Genomic DNA, 19,475 nt, shown 5'->3' on the forward strand with positions numbered 1-19,475 from the left:
GTGTCAACAACGCAGCCACTGCCAGCTAGCCTACTTCAGCAGTACTGTATCATTTTAATCATTTTAGTCAATAAGATTCTTGCTACGTAAGCTTAACTTTCTGAACATTCGAGACGTGTAGTCCACTTGTCATTCCAATCTACTTTGCATTAGCGTAGCCTCTTCTGTAGCCTGTCAACTATGTGTCTGTCTATCCCTGTTCTCTCCTCTCTGCACAGACCATACAAACGCTCCACACCGCGTGGCCGCGGCCACCCTAATCTGGTGGTCCCAGCGTGCACGACCCACGTGGAGTTCCAGGTCTCCGGTAGCCTCTGGAACTGCCGATCTGCGGCCAACAAGGCAGAGTTCATCTCAGCCTATGCCTCCCTCCAGTCCCTCGACTTCTTGGCACTGACGGAAACATGGATCACCACAGACAACACTGCTACTCCTACTGCTCTCTCTTCGTCCGCCCACGTGTTCTCGCACACCCCGAGAGCTTCTGGTCACCGGGATCCTCATCTCTCCCAAATGGTCATTCTCTCTTTCTCCCCTTACCCATCTGTCTATCGCCTCCTTTGAATTCCATGCTGTCACAGTTACCAGCCCTTTCAAGCTTAACATCCTTATCATTTATCGCCCTCCAGGTTCCCTCGGAGAGTTCATCAATGAGCTTGATACCTTGATATGCTCCTTTCCTGAGGACGGCTCACCTCTCACAGTGCTGGGCGACTTTAACCTCCCCACGTCTACCTTTGACTCATTCCTCTCTGCCTCCTTCTTTCCACTCCTCTCCTCTTTTGACCTCACCCTCTCACCTTCCCCCCCCTACTCACAAGGCAGGCAATACGCTCGACCTCATCTTTACTAGATGCTGTTCTTCCACTAACCTCATTGCAACTCCCCTCCAAGTCTCCGACCACTACCTTGTATCCTTTTCCCTCTCGCTCTCATCTAACACCTCCCACACTGCCCCTACTCGGATGGTATCGCGCCGTCCCAACCCTCGCTCTCTCTCCCCCGCTACTCTCTCCTCTTCCATCCTATCATCTCTTCCCTCTGCTCAAACCTTCTCCAACCTATCTCCTGATTCTGCCTCCTCAACCCTCCTCTCCTCCCTTTCTGCATCCTTTGACTCTCTATGTCCCCTATCCTCCAGGCCGGCTCGGTCCTCCCCTCCCGCCCCGTGGCTCGACGACTCATTGCGAGCTCACAGAACAGGGCTCCGGGCAGCCGAGCGGAAGTGGAGGAAAACTCGCCTCCCTGCGGACCTGGCATCTTTTCACTCCCTCCTCTCTACATTTTCCTCCTCTGTCTCTGCTGCTAAAGCCATTTTCTACCACTCTAAATTCCAAGCATCTGCCTCTAACCCTAGGAAGCTCTTTGCCACCTTCTCCTCCCTCCTGAATCCTCCCCCCCCTCCTCCCTCTCTGCAGATGACTTCGTCAACCATTTTGAAAAGAAGGTCGACGACATCCGATCCTCGTCTGCTAAGTCAAACGGCACCGCTGGTTCTGCTCACACTGCCCTACCCTGTGCTCTGACCTCTTTCTCCCTCTCTCTCCAGATGAAATCTCGCGTCTTGTGATGGCCGGCCGCCCAACAACCTGCCCGCTTGACCCTATCCCCTCCTCTCTTCTCCAGACCATTTCCGGAGACCTTCTCCCTTACCTCACCTCGCTCATCAACTCATCCCTGACCGCTGGCTACGTCCCTTCCGTCTTCAAGAGAGCGAGAGTTGCACCCCTTCTGAAAAAACCTACACTCGATCCCTCCGATGTCAACAACTACAGACCAGTATCCCTTCTTTCTTTTCTCTCCAAAACTCTTGAACGTGCCGTCCTTGGCCAGCTCTCCCGCTATCTCTCTCTGAATGACCTTCTTGATCCAAATCAGTCAGGTTTCAAGACTAGTCATTCAACTGAGACTGCTCTTCTCTGTATCACGGAGGCGCTCCGCACCGCTAAAGCTAACTCTCTCTCCTCTGCTCTCATCCTTCTAGACCTATCGGCTGCCTTCGATACTGTGAACCATCAGATCCTCCACTCCACCCTCTCCGAGTTGGGCATCTCCGGCGCGGCCCACGCTTGGATTGCGTTCTACCTGACAGGTCGCTCCTACCAGGTGGCGTGGCGAGAATCTGTCTCCTCACCACGCGCTCTCACCACTGGTGTCCCCCAGGGCTCTATTCTAGGCCCTCTCCTATTCTCGCTATACACCAAGTCACTTGGCTCTGTCATAACCTCACATGGTCTCTCCTATCATTGCTATGCAGACGACACACAATTAATCTTCTCCTTTCCCCCTTCTGATGACCAGGTGGCGAATCGCATCTCTGCATGTCTGGCAGACATATCAGTGTGGATGACGGATCACCACCTCAAGCTGAACCTCGGCAAGACGGAGCTGCTCTTCCTCCCGGGGAAGGACTGCCCGTTCCATGATCTCGCCATCACGGTTGACAACTCCATTGTGTCCTCCTCCCAGAGCGCTAAGAACCTTGGCGTGATCCTGGACAACACCCTGTCGTTCTCAACTAACATCAAGGCGGTGGCCCGTTCCTGTAGGTTCATGCTCTACAACATCCGCAGAGTACGACCCTGCCTCACACAGGAAGCGGCGCAGGTCCTAATCCAGGCACTTGTCATCTCCCGTCTGGATTACTGCAACTCGCTGTTGGCTGGGCTCCCTGCCTGTGCCATTAAACCCCTACAACTCATCCAGAACGCCGCAGCCCGTCTGGTGTTCAACCTTCCCAAGTTCTCTCACGTCACCCCACTCCTCCGCTCTCTCCACTGGCTTCCAGTTGAAGCTCGCATCCGCTACAAGACCATGGTGCTTGCCTACGGAGCTGTGAGGGGAACGGCACCTCAGTACCTCCAGGCTCTGATCAGGCCCTACACCCAAACAAGGGCACTGCGTTCATCCACCTCTGGCCTGCTCGCCTCCCTACCACTGAGGAAGTACAGTTCCCGCTCAGCCCAGTCAAAACTGTTCGCTGCTCTGGCCCCCAATGGTGGAACAAACTCCCTCACGACGCCAGGACAGCGGAGTCAATCACCACCTTCCGGAGACACCTGAAACCCCACCTCTTTAAGGAATACCTAGGATAGGATAAGTAATCCTTCTCACCCCCCTTTAAGATTTAGATGCACTATTGTAAAGTGACTGTTCTACTGGATGTCATAAGGTGAATGCACCAATTTGTAAGTCGCTCTGGATAAGAGCGTCTGCTAAATGACTTAAATGTAAATGTAAATATCACTATTACATACCACCATCTATATACCACTATTACATACCACCATCTATATACCACTATAACACACCACCATCTATATATCACTATTACATACCACCATCTATATACCACTATTACATACCACCATCTATATATCACTATTACATACCACCATCTATATACCACTATTACATACCACCATCTATATATCACTATTACATACCACCATCTATATACCACTATTACATACCACCATCTATATACCACTAATACATACCACCATCTATATACCACTAATACACACCATCAACTAACATATATATACCACTATTTCATAATGCAATCATCACTCCATTCCACTACTTTGACCCTAACTGATCCGACACCAGACCGACGGCCTGGGAGGACGGGACTCCGGTGCGCCAGGTTCTCCCAGAGAAAGTTGTGCCGTTAAAGAGAAGGTTTTACCGTTAAAGGCCGTGCAGCTTTTACTTTTTACCATATGGCCTCTGCAGAAGTCAGGGCATTCATACGTACTGCGCTTCTCCGTGCCGCACAGAGCTGTTGTCAAGGAAGTTGTCAAGGAAGTGAGTTTGTGTTTATACAGGACCTCCCGCCCTCACCTATCATCAACCAATCATGTCAGTTGAGCAGAGCTGTTGTCAAGGAAGTTGTCAAGGAAGTGAGTTTGTGTTTATACAGGCCCTCCCACCCTCAACTACTGTCAATCAACTTTATAGTGTTTTCCCTGTTAGTTAATTAACACGATCAAGGCTTCCCTTTACTGTGGCATTATCCCAGTTATAGATAATTTGTAGTCAACAATAGGGGCCTTGATAGTGTAGAATTACTTCCTACAAACCCTGTATATTTCTACTCTTTGAAAATCCAGTCAGTTAGAGCTTTTTTTTGTCTTAAAGAGACAGTGTTGTATTTTGAGACAGGTTTGAATAAGTTAAGTAGCCAATAGGAAGAGGGTAGAATAATGTGTCTGATTCTATGTAATATTGGTATGGGAATAATAATGAATTTTATTTTGTAAAGTGGTTTCTTGCATCGAACACCATTTCCAGTCATCTCCATGTCTGAAGGACTAGTGGATGGACAGGTTAAGGTCCATCCTTGCATGTCTTTTATCAAAGGTCTCGTGGAATGTAGGCCTACATGGCCCACTGTTATAACTGTAAATTAAAGGGGGTACAGCCTCAGTGTTCACAGTAAACACACACTGTTAGAACTGTAACTTAAAGGGGGTACAGCCTGTGTGTTCACAGTAAACACACACTGTTATAACTGTAAGTTAAAGGGGGTACAGCCTGTGTGTTCACAGTCAACACACACTGTTAGAACTGTAAGTTAAAGGGGGTACAGCCTGTGTGTTCACAGTCAACACACACAGTTAGAACTATAAGTTAAAGGGGGTACAGCCTCAGTGTTCACAGTAAACACACACTGTTAGAACTATAAGTTAAAGGGGGTACAGCCACAGTAAACACACACTGTTAGAACTGTAAGTTAAAGGGGGTACAGCCTGTGTGTTCACAGTCAACACGGGACAGAAGTTGCACTGTATTTTCACAACGTTCAGGTGTGCGCTCAGTAGAACAGACAGTAACTAGTCCCTTCTGTGCTTTATATAGGAGTAGAACAGACTAACTAGTCCCCTCTGTGCTTTATATAGGAGTAGAACAGACAGTAACTAGTCCCCTCTGTGCTTTATATAGGAGTAGAACAGACAGTAACTAGTCTCCTCTGTACTTTATATAGGAGAACAGTTACTAAAGAGATGCCATTTCACAGTTAAATGAAGTTAAACCCGCCCCTCCGGAGGAGGACAGGAGGTTGAACAGAACGACAGAATGTGAGAGAAAAGGAGAACAGACCATGATTTGGCAATTCTACATTTATTATAGAAGCAGCCTTTGAAATCCAGAAAGACTGGGGATTAAAAATAACAATTCATTTCACCACTTAGTAACGCCTCACTATTAATAACTCTCATTAAAAATGTACAAATGTTTGTTAAAAATTTGCAATATCAAGCCTTCAAAATGATTTTGGTTACAGATATGATACATTATGGAGAAGAAAGATACCAACGTCATGTTATTAATAAATGATAACTTTTTCTTTAAACAACCCAACGACAAATGGTAAGAGGAAAAAAAAATAGACAATATGAAAAGCTGAATTCAGAATGTCCTATATTTGTATCTGAATATACATCAAGAGACAATGAGGTAACTGCTAGTCGTGTACCAAGCAGGAGAAACAATAACAATAATTAGAATCCTACGACACAATGGACGCCATGACGACAGTATAACACCTTTAAAACCAGGAAACAAAAACAAACAAAACAGGAGAACGGAAGCTTTTTCAAACCCTGTTGCCATGGCTACGGCCAAGAACTCTTATTTTTTTGGAGCCTTTAAAAACGCCGAGCTGACAACATTGGACACTGGAGAGAATGGTTTATTTTCAACATGTAGGGTGAAGACCTTGTCCCAGCTAAACGCTGATCTAAAGGTCATTAACATACCTACTGGTGACATGGCTTTATGGAGGGTAAATCTGGATTTTTAAAAGGCATCTCTTACATATTAGGACACTGCAGGGGCCTGGCTGACATGGTTTAATACAACTTCCCCTCCTACTAGCTGTCGTAAGGCCTACATAAGACTGTCGTAAGGCCTACATAAGACTGTTGTAAGGCCTACATAAGACTGTCGTAAGGCCTACTTAAGGTTGCTGTGAGCCTGACATAGAACGCAAATGGTGAAGGACAGTAGGAAGCCAGGACATGAACTTGACATAGGGTGACATTGTGCATGTTAAGACAGCCTTATGTAGGGCTTATGACAGCCGTTAAGGACTACTCCTAATGACACTGGGTAGAGAGAGAGGACACAGTGGAAAACAGGGAGAGGGGATGAAGGGACCGAGAGAAAGGGGGAGGGGGGTGAGAAGCTTCCTACAGAAGGAAGAGGGGATGAAGAAGGGACCGAGAGAAAGGGGGGGGGGGTGAGAAGCATCCTACAGGAGGAAGAGGGGATGAAGGGACCGAGAGAAAGGGGGAGGAAATGTAAAATGTAATGTAAATGGGTGAGAAGCATCCTACAGGAGGAAGAGGGGATGAAGAAGGGACCGAGAGAAAGGGGGATGGGGGTGAGAAGCATCCTACAGGAGGAAGAGGGGCTGAATGGAGACTGAACAGAAGAGTCATTGTGGTTGTGAAGGAATGAGTGAAACCAGGCACTGATCTTCTCACTCAGTCGACAGGCAAAACACATGTCCTTTTTTTTTTTTTACCAAGGAGTTAAACCCCAACTGTGATGCTACCACACTACAATCATCATCATCATCATTATTATTAAGTGCCTTAAAACTAAACTTCAGATAATCTCACCTTCTCAATGTGATCTGAACAACCAGTGAACAACGTTGGTTGTATCTCAAAACGACACCCTTTATTCTCCAGATGGTTCATTACTTTTGGTCGATAGATGAGAGATGATTTCATTTGAGATTTGACCACTATCATATTTCTTCCTAAGTAACTGACCAATAAAACAAATGTCGGACGTTTAGCATCGATTCATATCAGCGCACGCACACTCCTGTGCTGTGTGGGGGGGTGCATTCAGTGTGAGAGAGAGAGAGAGTAAGCCAAGATAAATGAGGCTGATCCATCTCTCTGAAACATGGAGTGAGTGAACAGAAAAGTAGAGAGAGAGAGAGAGGAGGGGGATGGAGTGGGAAAAAGAAGAGAGAAAGGTGATAGAGAGAGAAGGCCCTCCCCTTCCTCAACTACCCTGGTTCTGTTGCCCTTCTCCTCCCCGGAAGCCCCTCCCCTTCCTGTCTCAGTGCACAGCATCGACCAATCAGAGTGGAAAGGGCAGTGTGAGCAGCATTCCAGTGTACTGCACTGCATAAATAATACACATTGGTGTTCTAAACACAAACACACTTTCCCCATTACTGACAACGCTATATTTCTGCACACCTTCCTCTACCCAGATCATAAACCAACACTAGCAACAATGTAAAGATTGTATTGTCCTCCGTTCTCCCTCCATTTCAGTTGGACACACATTGTAGATGTGTTTTGTAGGAGTGCAACAGCACACACACTTTAAAAACATTTTTTAAATGAAGAAAAAGCACCTTTATAAACCAAAATAACCCCACTAGAGTGAAGACACATCTCAATCCAGGTTCTGACTGATTCATCACGACCAGAATATTCATATTAACAACAACAACAATGATGACGACGACGACGATGACGTCATAATGGTCAGAATCTTTGGGCTTCCATTTCCTCCACTGGGTTCGTCAGGACAACGACACACGTCTGAGTGTCTCCACAGCGTTCATATGACAACTCCAATCATGACTCAGGAAGGGTAAGACCGTACAAAAGGGGGAAAAGTCCAACTGCCCCTCGTACGTACGTGTGTGTGTGTGTGTGTGTGTGTGTGTGTGTGTGTGTGTGTGTGTGTGTGTGTGTGTGTGTGTGTGTGTGTCAGTCAAAAGGCCATTATTAGAATACCATCATCATAGGAAGAGGACAGAGTCTATTTCTTAAAGAGTTCACTTGGTGGAGGGGAGGAGAGGGGGGGGGCATTGCTCCAAGACACTGATCTAAGGCCTGTTGTGTTTCCCCCCCCCCCTCCCTAATGCGTCAGGTTAGGATGTGGGGAGGCTGAGCGGATCCTAGATCTGTGGGGCTCGAGGTCATAGGTCATTCAGAATCCCGATGGACCTCGGAGGCGTCCGCCCGACAGATGGGACACGTTCTGTTAGCCTGGAGAGAGACAGAGACGATTCTACTAGTCAAACACGATGATCACTTTACAGTGCATGACAAAGCTTGGAGAATTCAACTGTACGTAGAATGAAGACCTGATACCTGATCAAAACACTGTTTCAGCTAGTTGTGCTGTCTAACAGTTAAATAAAGCCTCTTGTATATCAGATATATCACCATCTGTCTGTTAAATAAAGCCTCTTGTATATCAGATATATCACCATCTGTCTGTCTGTTAAATAAAGTATCTTGTATAGATATATCACCATGTCTGTTAAATAAAGCCTCTTGTATAGATATATCACCATCTGTCTGTCTGTTAAATAAATCCTCTTGTATAGATATATAACCATCTCTGTCTGTTAAATAAATCCTCTTGTATAGATATATCACCATCTGTCTGTCTGTTAAATAAAGCCTCTTTTATAGATATATCACCATCTGTCTGTTAAATAAAGCCTCTTGTATAGATATATCACCATATGTCTGTCTGTTAAATAAATCCTCTTGTATAGATATATCACCATCTGTCTGTCTGTTAAATAAATCCTCTTGTATAGATATATAACCATCTCTGTCTGTTAAATAAAGCCTCTTTTATAGATATATCACCATCTGTCTGTCTGTTAAATAAATCCTCTTGTATAGATATATAACCATCTCTGTCTGTTAAATAAAGCCTCTTTTATAGATATATCACCATATGTCTGTCTGTTAAATAAATCCTCTTGTATAGATATATAACCATCTCTGTCTGTTAAATAAAGCCTCTTTTATAGATATATCACCATATGTCTGTCTGTTAAATAAATCCTCTTGTATAGATATATAACCATCTCTGTCTGTTAAATAAAGCCTCTTTTATAGATATATCACCATATGTCTGTCTGTTAAATAAATCCTCTTGTATAGATATATAACCATCTCTGTCTGTTAAATAAAGCCTCTTTTATAGATATATCACCATATGTCTGTCTGTTAAATAAATCCTCTTGTATAGATATATAACCATCTGTCTGTTAAATAAAGCCTCTTTTATAGATATATCACCATCTGTCTGTGTTAAATAAAGCCTCTTGTATAGATATATCACCATCTGTCTGTCTGTTAAATAAAGCCTCTTGTATAGATATATCACCATCTGTCTGTTAAATAAAGCCTCTTGTATAGATATATCACCATCTGTCTGTTAAATAAAGTCTCTTGTATAGATATATCACCATCTGTCTGTTAAATAAAGTCTCTTGTATAGATATATCACCATCTGTCTGTTAAATAAAGTATCTTGTATAGATATATCACCATCTGTCTGTTAAATAAAGCCTCTTGTATAGATATCACCATCTGTCTGCCTGTTAAATAAAGCCTCTTGTATAGATATATAACCATCTCTGTCTGTTAAATAAAGCCTCTTTTACAGATATATCACCATCTGTCTGTTAAATAAAGTCTCTTGTATAGATATATCACGATCTGTCTGTTAAATAAAGCCTCTTGTATAGATATATCACCATCTGTCTGCCTGTTAAATAAAGCCTCTTGTATAGATATATCACCATCTGTCTGTTAAATAAAGTCTCTTGTATAGATATATCACGATCTGTCTGTTAAATAAAGCCTCTTGTATAGATATATCACCATCTGTCTGCCTGTTAAATAAAGCCTCTTGTATAGATATATCACCATCTGTCTGTTAAATAAAGCCTCTTGTATAGATATATCACCATCTGTCTGTCTGTTAAATAAAGCCTCTTGTATAGATATATCACCATCTGTCTGTCTGTTAAATAAAGCCTCTTGTATAGATATATCACCATCTGTCTGCCTGTTAAATAAAGCCTCTTGTATAGATATATCACCATCTGTCTGTCTGTTAAATAAAGCCTCTTGTATAGATATATCACCATCTGTCTGTTAAATAAAGCCTCTTGTATAGATATATCACCATCTGTGTCTCACCTTCAGCCACTTGTCAACACACTTGGTGTGGAACTCATGGTTACAGGGCAGGACTCTTAGCAGCTGACGAGACTCAAAGTCACACATACACACCACGCACCTGGAACAGAGAGACAACGTTAATACAACAGAGAGACAACGTTAATACAACAGAGAGACAACGTTAATACAACATACACACCTGGAACAGAGAGACAACGTTAATACAACAGAGAGACAACGTTAATACAACAGAGAGACCTGGAACAGAGAGACAACGTTAATACAACAGAGAGACAACGTTAATACAACATACACACCTGGAACAGAGAGACAACGTTAAAACAACATACACACCTGGAACAGAGAGACAACGTTAAAACAACATACACACCTGGAACAGAGAGACAACGTTAAAACAACATACACACCTGGAACAGAGAGACAACGTTAAAACAACATACACACCTGGAACAGAGAGACAACGTTAATACAACATACACACCTGGAACAGAGAGACAACGTTAATACAACATACACACCTGGAACAGAGAGACAACGTTAAAACAACATACACACCTGGAACAGAGAGACAACGTTAATACAACATACACACCTGGAACAGAGAGACAACGTTAAAACAACATACACACCTGGAACAGAGAGACAACGTTAAAACAACATACACACTTGGAACAGAGAGACAACGTTAATACAACATACACACTTGGAACAGAGAGACAACGTTAAAACAACATACACACCTGGAACAGAGAGACAACGTTAATACAACATACACACTTGGAACAGAGAGACAACGTTAAAACAACATACACACTTGGAACAGAGAGACAACGTTAATACAACATACACACTTGGAACAGAGAGACAACGTTAAAACAACATACACACCTGGAACAGAGAGACAACGTTAAAACAACATACACACCTGGAACAGAGAGACAACGTTAAAACAACATACACACCTGGAACAGAGACAACGTTAATACAACATACACACCTGGAACAGAGAGACAACGTTAAAACAACATACACACCTGGAACAGAGAGACAACGTTAATACAACATACACACCTGGAACAGAGAGACAACGTTAATACAACATACACACCTGGAACAGAGAGACAACGTTAATACAACATACACACCTGGAACAGAGAGACAACGTTAAAACAACATACACACCTGGAACAGAGAGACAACGTTAATACAACATACACACCTGGAACAGAGAGACAACGTTAATACAACATACACACCTGGAACAGAGAGACAACGTTAAAACAACATACACACCTGGAACAGAGAGACAACGTTAATACACCACACATCAACAACATTGAAGGGGCTCTACTCACAGTGTCTGTTCTGATTGGTGGTTGTTGAAGGGACTCTACTCACAGTGTCTGTTCTGATTGGTGGTTGTTGAAGGGACTCTACTCACAGTGTCTGTTCTGATTGGTGGTGGTTGTTGAAGGGACTCTACTCACAGTGTCTGTTCTGATTGGTGGTTGTTGAAGGGACTCTACTCACAGTGTCTGTTCTGATTGGTGGTTGTTGAAGGGACTCTACTCACAGTGTCTGTTCTGATTGGTGGTTGTTGAAGGGACTCTACTCACAGTGTCTGTTCTGATTGGTGGTTGTTGAAGGGACTCTACTCACAGTGTCTGTTCTGATTGGTGGTTGAAGGGACTCTACTCAGTGTCTGTTCTGATTGGTTGTTGTTGAAGGGGCTCTACTCACAGTGTCTGTTCTGATTGGTGGTTGTTGAAGGGACTCTACTCACAGTGTCTGTTCTGATTGGTGGTGGTTGTTGAAGGGACTCTACTCACAGTGTCTGTTCTGATTGGTGGTGGTTGTTGAAGGGACTCTACTCACAGTGTCTGTTCTGATTGGTGGTGGTTGTTGAAGGGACTCTACTCAGTGTCTGTTCTGATTGGTGGTGGTTGTTGAAGGGACTCTACTCACAGTGTCTGTTCTGATTGGTGGTTGTTGAAGGGACTCTACTCACAGTGTCTGTTCTGATTGGTGGTTGTTGAAGGGACTCTACTCACAGTGTCTGTTCTGATTGGTGGTTGTTGGGGTTGAAGGGACTCTACTCACAGTGTCTGTTCTGATTGGTGGTTGTTGGGGTTGAAGGGACTCTACTCACAGTGTCTGTTCTGATTGGTGGTTGTTGAAGGGACTCTACTCACAGTGTCTGTTCTGATTGGTTGTTGTTGAAGGGGCTCTACTCACAGTGTCTGTTCTGATTGGTTGTTGTTGAAGGGGCTCTACTCACAGTGTCTGTTCTGATTGGTGGTTGTTGAAGGGACTCTACTCACAGTGTCTGTTCTGATTGGTGGTTGTTGAAGGGACTCTACTCACAGTGTCTGTTCTGATTGGTGGTGGTTGAAGGGACTCTACTCACAGTGTCTGTTCTGATTGGTGGTGGTTGTTGAAGGGACTCTACTCACAGTGTCTGTTCTGATTGGTGGTGGTTGTTGAAGGGACTCTACTCAGTGTCTGTTCTGATTGGTGGTGGTTGTTGAAGGGACTCTACTCACAGTGTCTGTTCTGATTGGTGGTTGTTGAAGGGACTCTACTCACAGTGTCTGTTCTGATTGGTGGTTGTTGGGGTTGAAGGGACTCTACTCACAGTGTCTGTTCTGATTGGTGGTTGTTGGGGTTGAAGGGACTCTACTCACAGTGTCTGTTCTGATTGGTGGTTGTTGAAGGGACTCTACTCACAGTGTCTGTTCTGATTGGTGGTTGTTGGGGTTGAAGGGACTCTACTCACAGTGTCTGTTCTGATTGGTGGTTGTTGTTGAAGGGACTCTACTCACAGTGTCTGTTCTGATTGGTGGTTGTTGAAGGGACTCTACTCACAGTGTCTGTTCTGATTGGTGGTGGTTGTTGAAGGGACTCTACTCACAGTGTCTGTTCTGATTGGTTGTTGTTGAAGGGGCTCTACTCACAGTGTCTGTTCTGATTGGTTGTTGTTGAAGGGGCTCTACTCACAGTGTCTGTTCTGATTGGTTGTTGTTGAAGGGACTCTACTCACAGTGTCTGTTCTGATTGGTGGTGGTTGTTGAAGGGACTCTACTCACAGTGTCTGTTCTGATTGGTGGTGGTTGTTGAAGGGACTCTACTCACAGTGTCTGTTCTGATTGGTGGTTGTTGAAGGGACTCTACTCACAGTGTCTGTTCTGATTGGTGGTTGTTGAAGGGACTCTACTCACAGTGTCTGTTCTGATTGGTTGTTGTTGAAGGGGCTCTACTCACAGTGTCTGTTCTGATTGGTGGTTGTTGAAGGGACTCTACTCACAGTGTCTGTTCTGATTGGTGGTTGTTGGGGTTGAAGGGACTCTACTCACAGTGTCTGTTCTGATTGGTGGTTGTTGTTGAAGGGACTCTACTCACAGTGTCTGTTCTGATTGGTGGTTGTTGAAGGGACTCTACTCACAGTGTCTGTTCTGATTGGTGGTGGTTGTTGAAGGGACTCTACTCACAGTGTCTGTTCTGATTGGTTGTTGTTGAAGGGGCTCTACTCACAGTGTCTGTTCTGATTGGTGGTTGTTGAAGGGACTCTACTCACAGTGTCTGTTCTGATTGGTGGTTGTTGAAGGGACTCTACTCACAGTGTCTGTTCTGATTGGTGGTTGTTGAAGGGACTCTACTCACAGTGTCTGTTCTGATTGGTTGTTGTTGAAGGGACTCTACTCACAGTGTCTGTTCTGATTGGTGGTGGTTGTTGAAGGGACTCTACTCACAGTGTCTGTTCTGATTGGTGGTGGTTGTTGAAGGGACTCTACTCACAGTGTCTGTTCTGATTGGTGGTTGTTGAAGGGACTCTACTCACAGTGTCTGTTCTGATTGGTGGTAGTTGAAGGGACTCTACTCACAGTGTCTGTTCTGATTGGTTGTTGTTGAAGGGGCTCTACTCACAGTGTCTGTTCTGATTGGTGGTTGTTGAAGGGACTCTACTCACAGTGTCTGTTCTGATTGGTGGTGGTTGTTGAAGGGACTCTACTCACAGTGTCTGTTCTGATTGGTGGTGGTTGTTGAAGGGACTCTACTCAGTGTCTGTTCTGATTGGTGGTGGTTGTTGAAGGGACTCTACTCACAGTGTCTGTTCTGATTGGTGGTTGTTGAAGGGACTCTACTCACAGTGTCTGTTCTGATTGGTGGTTGTTGAAGGGACTCTACTCACAGTGTCTGTTCTGATTGGTGGTTGAAGGGACTCTACTCAGTGTCTGTTCTGATTGGTGGTTGTTGAAGGGACTCTACTCACAGTGTCTGTTCTGATTGGTGGTTGAAGGGACTCTACTCAGTGTCTGTTCTGATTGGTGGTTGTTGAAGGGACTCTACTCACAGTGTCTGTTCTGATTGGTGGTTGTTGGGGTTGAAGGGACTCTACTCACAGTGTCTGTTCTGATTGGTGGTTGTTGGGGTTGAAGGGACTCTACTCACAGTGTCTGTTCTGATTGGTGGTTGAAGGGACTCTACTCAGTGTCTGTTCTGATTGGTGGTTGTTGGGGTTGAAGGGACTCTACTCACAGTGTCTGTTCTGATTGGTGGTTGTTGTTGAAGGGACTCTACTCACAGTGTCTGTTCTGATTGGTGGTTGAAGGGACTCTACTCAGTGTCTGTTCTGATTGGTGGTTGTTGGGGTTGAAGGGACTCTACTCACAGTGTCTGTTCTGATTGGTGGTTGTTGTTGAAGGGACTCTACTCACAGTGTCTGTTCTGATTGGTGGTGGTTGTTGAAGGGACTCTACTCAGTGTCTGTTCTGATTGGTTGTTGTTGAAGGGGCTCTACTCACAGTGTCTGTTCTGATTGGTGGTTGTTGAAGGGACTCTACTCACAGTGTCTGTTCTGATTGGTGGTTGTTGAAGGGACTCTACTCACAGTGTCTGTTCTGATTGGTGGTTGTTGAAGGGACTCTACTCACAGTGTCTGTTCTGATTGGTGGTTGTTGAAGGGACTCTACTCACAGTGTCTGTTCTGATTGGTTGTTGTTGAAGGGACTCTACTCACAGTGTCTGTTCTGATTGGTGGTGGTTGTTGAAGGGACTCTACTCACAGTGTCTGTTCTGATTGGTGGTGGTTGTTGAAGGGACTCTACTCACAGTGTCTGTTCTGATTGGTGGTTGTTGAAGGGACTCTACTCACAGTGTCTGTTCTGATTGGTGGTTGTTGAAGGGACTCTACTCACAGTGTCTGTTCTGATTGGTTGTTGTTGAAGGGGCTCTACTCACAGTGTCTGTTCTGATTGGTGGTTGTTGAAGGGACTCTACTCAGTGTCTGTTCTGATTGGTGGTTGTTGAAGGGACTCTACTCAGTGTCTGTTCTGATTGGTGGTTGAAGGGACTCTACTCACAGTGTCTGTTCTGATTGGTGGTTGAAGGGACTCTACTCAGTGTCTGTTCTGATTGGTGGTTGTTGAAGGGACTCTACTCAGTGTCTGTTCTGATTGGTGGTTGTTGAAGGGACTCTACTCACAGTGTCTGTTCTGATTGGTGGTTGTTGGGGTTGAAGGGACTCTACTCACAGTGTCTGTTCTGATTGGTGGTTGTTGGGGTTGAAGGGACTCTACTCACAGTGTCTGTTCTGATTGGTGGTTGTTGTTGAAGGGACTCTACTCACAGTGTCTGTTCTGATTGGTGGTTGAAGGGACTCTACTCAGTGTCTGTTCTGATTGGTGGTTGTTGAAGGGACTCTACTCACAGTGTCTGTTCTGATTGGTGGTGGTTGTTGAAGGGACTCTACTCACAGTGTCTGTTCTGATTGGTTGTTGTTGAAGGGGCTCTACTCACAGTGTCTGTTCTGATTGGTTGTTGTTGAAGGGGCTCTACTCACAGTGTCTGTTCTGATTGGTTGTTGTTGAAGGGGCTCTACTCACAGTGTCTGTTCTGATTGGTGGTTGTTGAAGGGACTACTCACAGTGTCTGTTCTGATTGGTGGTTGTTGAAGGGACTCTACTCACAGTGTCTGTTCTGATTGGTTGTTGTTGAAGGGGCTCTACTCACAGTGTCTGTTCTGATTGGTGGTTGTTGAAGGGACTCTACTCACCGTGTCTGTTCTGATTGGTTGTTGTTGAAGGGACTCTACTCACAGTGTCTGTTCTGATTGGTGGTTGAAGGGACTCTACTCACAGTGTCTGTTCTGATTGGTGGTTGTTGGGGTTGAAGGGACTCTACTCACAGTGTCTGTTCTGATTGGTGGTTGTTGTTGAAGGGACTCTACTCAGTGTCTGTTCTGATTGGTGGTTGTTGAAGGGACTCTACTCACAGTGTCTGTTCTGATTGGTGGTTGTTGAAGGGACTACTCACAGTGTCTGTTCTGATTGGTGGTGGTTGTTTTAGGGACTCTACTCACAGTGTCTGTTCTGACTGGTGGTTGTTGAAGGGACTCTACTCAGTGTCTGTTCTGATTGGTGGTTGTTGGGGTTGAAGGGACTCTACTCAGTGTCTGTTCTGATTGGTGGTTGTTGGGGTTGAAGGGATTCTACTCACAGTGTCTGTTCTGATTGGTGGTGGTTGTTGAAGGGACTCTACTCACAGTGTCTGTTCTGATTGGTGGTGGTTGTTGAAGGGACTCTACTCACAGTGTCTGTTCTGATTGGTGGTGGTTGTTGAAGGGACTCTACTCACAGTGTCTGTTCTGATTGGTGGTGGTTGTTGAAGGGACTCTACTCACAGTGTCTGTTCTGATTGGTGGTTGTTGTTGAAGGGACTCTACTCACAGTGTCTGTTCTGATTGGTGGTTGTTGTTGAAGGGACTCTACTCACAGTGTCTGTTCTGATTGGTGGTTGTTGAAGGGACTCTACTCACAGTGTCTGTTCTGATTGGTGGTTGTTGAAGGGACTCTACTCACAGTGTCTGTTCTGATTGGTGGTTGTTGAAGGGACTCTACTCACAGTGTCTGTTCTGATTGGTGGTTGTTGAAGGGACTCTACTCACAGTGTCTGTTCTGATTGGTGGTTGTTGAAGGGACTCTACTCACAGTGTCTGTTCTGATTGGTGGTTGTTGAAGGGACTCTACTCACAGTGTCTGTTCTGATTGGTGGTTGTTGGGGTTGAAGGGACTCTACTCACAGTGTCTGTTCTGATTGGTGGTTGTTGTTGAAGGGACTCTACTCACAGTGTCTGTTCTGATTGGTGGTTGAAGGGACTCTACTCACAGTGTCTGTTCTGATTGGTGGTTGTTGGGGTTGAAGGGACTCTACTCACAGTGTCTGTTCTGATTGGTGGTTGTTGAAGGGACTCTACTCACAGTGTCTGTTCTGATTGGTGGTTGTTGAAGGGACTCTACTCACAGTGTCTGTTCTGATTGGTGGTTGTTGGGGTTGAAGCGGTAGGAGGGCAGTTGTTCTATGTCAGCCTTGGTCAGTCCTCTGGGTTTAGCCTCGCCCAGACGCTCTGCTAGGTTCAACAGGGCCTGGAGGTCAGACGGGGGGGTTAAAGGTCAGAGAAGAGCCTATTGTCCTCCCATCTACCCTGGGCGCTTTCAGCCTTGAGGACATAACAGCATTGGGATTGATAGACACTATCATGTTCTGCATAGTGTACATCTACACACCAATCAACAGGTTTGAATCCGTTTAGCCCACTGAGCTGAAGCCTAGGCATTATCTATTGGAACTAACGAGGCTAGATGCTTCAGCCAACACCAGACTGTAGTTCATTAAAACTACCTCCACTACATTAGAGTAGACTAGACCATATAGATGTATAGTTAGCTCTGTGGCTAGCTTACTTCCACTAGACCATATAGATGTACAGTTAGCTCTGTGGCTAGCTTACTTCCACTAGACCATATAGATGTATAGTTAGCTCCTTGGCTAGCTTACCTCCACTACACTAGACCATATAGATGTATAGTTAGCTCTGTGGCTAGCTTACTTCCACTAGACCATATAGATGTATAGTTAGCTCCTTGGCTAGCTTACCTCCACTACACTAAACCATATAGATGTATAGTTAGCTCTGTGGCTAGCTTACTTCCACTAGACCATATAGATGTATAGTTAGCTCCTTGGCTAGCTTACCTCCACTACACTAGACCATATAGATGTATAGTTAGCTCTGTGGCTAGCTTACCTCCACTACACTAGACCATATAGATGTATAGTTAGCTCCTTGGCTAGCTTACCTCCACTACACTAGACCATATAGATGTAGCTAGCTTACTTCATAGTTCTCTACCTCTCCATCATCCACATCTAACTCTAGACTGATGGTAGGACCGACTGTAGGACCCACTGGAAGCATCGACCTGTGAGACAGGAGAGGGAGAGGGAGAGACAGGGGAGAGAGAGGAGAGAGGGAGAGACAGGGGAGAGAGAGGAGAGAGGGAGAGACAGGAGATAGGAGAAAGAGGAGAGAGGTAGAGAGAGGGGAGAGAGGAGAGGAGAGAGAGAGGAGAGAGGTAGAGACAGGGGAGAGAGGAGAGGAGAGAGAGAGGAGAGAGGGAGAGACAGGGGAGAGAGAGGAGAGAGGGAGAGACAGGAGAGAGGGAGAGACAGAGAGACAGGAGAGAGGGAGAGACAGGAGAGAGGGAGGAGAGAGAGAGACAGGAGAGAGAGAGGAGAGAGGGAGAGACAGGAGAGAGAGAAGAGAGAGGAGAGAGAGAGAGACAGGAGAGACAGGAGAGAGAGGAGAGAGAGGAGAGAGGGAGAGACAGGAGAGAGGAGAGAGAGAGACAGGAGAGAGAGAGGAGAGGGAGAGACAGGAGAGAGAGAGGAGAGGGAGAGACAGGAGAGAGAGAGGAGAGAGGGAGAGAAAGGAGAGAGAGGAGAGAGGGAGAGAAAGGAGAGAAAGGAGAGAAAGGAGACAGGGGAGAGAGAGGAGAGAGGGAGAGATAGGGGAGAGAGAGGAGAGACAGGGGAGACAGGGGAGAGAGAGGAGAGAGGGAGAGACAGGAGAGAGAGAGAGACAGGGGAGAGAGAGGAGAGAGAGAGAGACAGGGGAGAGAGAGGAGAGAGAGAGGAGACAGGGGAGAGAGAGGAGAGAGAGGAGAGACAGGAGAGAGACAGGAGAGAGACAGGAGAGAGACAGGAGAGAGACAGGAGAGAGACAGGAGAGAGACAGGAGAGAGACAGGGGAGAGACAGGGGAGAGACAGGAGAGAGACAGGAGAGAGACAGGAGAGAGACAGGAGAGAGACAGGAGAGAGACAGGAGAGAGACAGGAGAGAGACAGGGGAGAGACAGGGGAGAGACAGGGGAGAGACAGGGGAGAGACAGGGGAGAGACAGGGGAGAGACAGGGGAGAGACAGGAGAGAGACAGGAGAGAGACAGGAGAGAGACAGGAGAGAGACAGGAGAGAGACAGGAGAGAGACAGGAGAGAGACAGGAGAGAGACAGGGGAGAGACAGGGGAGAGAGAGGAGAGGGGGAGGGAGAGACAGGAGAGAGAGGGAGAGACAGGAGAGAGAGGGAGAGACAGGAGAGAGAGAGAGAGGGAGAGACAGGGGAGAGAGGGAGAGACAGGGGA

The 19,475-nt window shown here is 45.7% G+C and overlaps 1 protein-coding gene across 1 annotated transcript; it reads right to left on the bottom strand.

Moving 5' to 3' along the window:
• Positions 1-5,108: 5,108 nt before the first annotated feature.
• Positions 5,109-18,572, bottom strand: LOC127925446 (E3 ubiquitin-protein ligase RNF38-like). The gene is made up of 4 exons (XM_052510315.1): positions 18,172-18,572; positions 17,298-17,419; positions 9,996-10,095; positions 5,109-8,033 (listed from the first exon to the last, which is right to left on the bottom strand). Exons 1-4 carry the CDS (start codon positions 18,250-18,252, stop codon positions 7,971-7,973), a joined length of 366 nt encoding a protein of 121 aa, XP_052366275.1. The 5' UTR covers positions 18,253-18,572; the 3' UTR covers positions 5,109-7,970.
• Positions 18,573-19,475: the final 903 nt, after the last annotated feature.

The sequence above is a fragment of the Oncorhynchus keta genome, unplaced genomic scaffold, assembly GCF_023373465.1.
Source record: "Oncorhynchus keta strain PuntledgeMale-10-30-2019 unplaced genomic scaffold, Oket_V2 Un_contig_5586_pilon_pilon, whole genome shotgun sequence".
NCBI classification, from domain to species: Eukaryota; Metazoa; Chordata; class Actinopteri; order Salmoniformes; family Salmonidae; genus Oncorhynchus; species Oncorhynchus keta.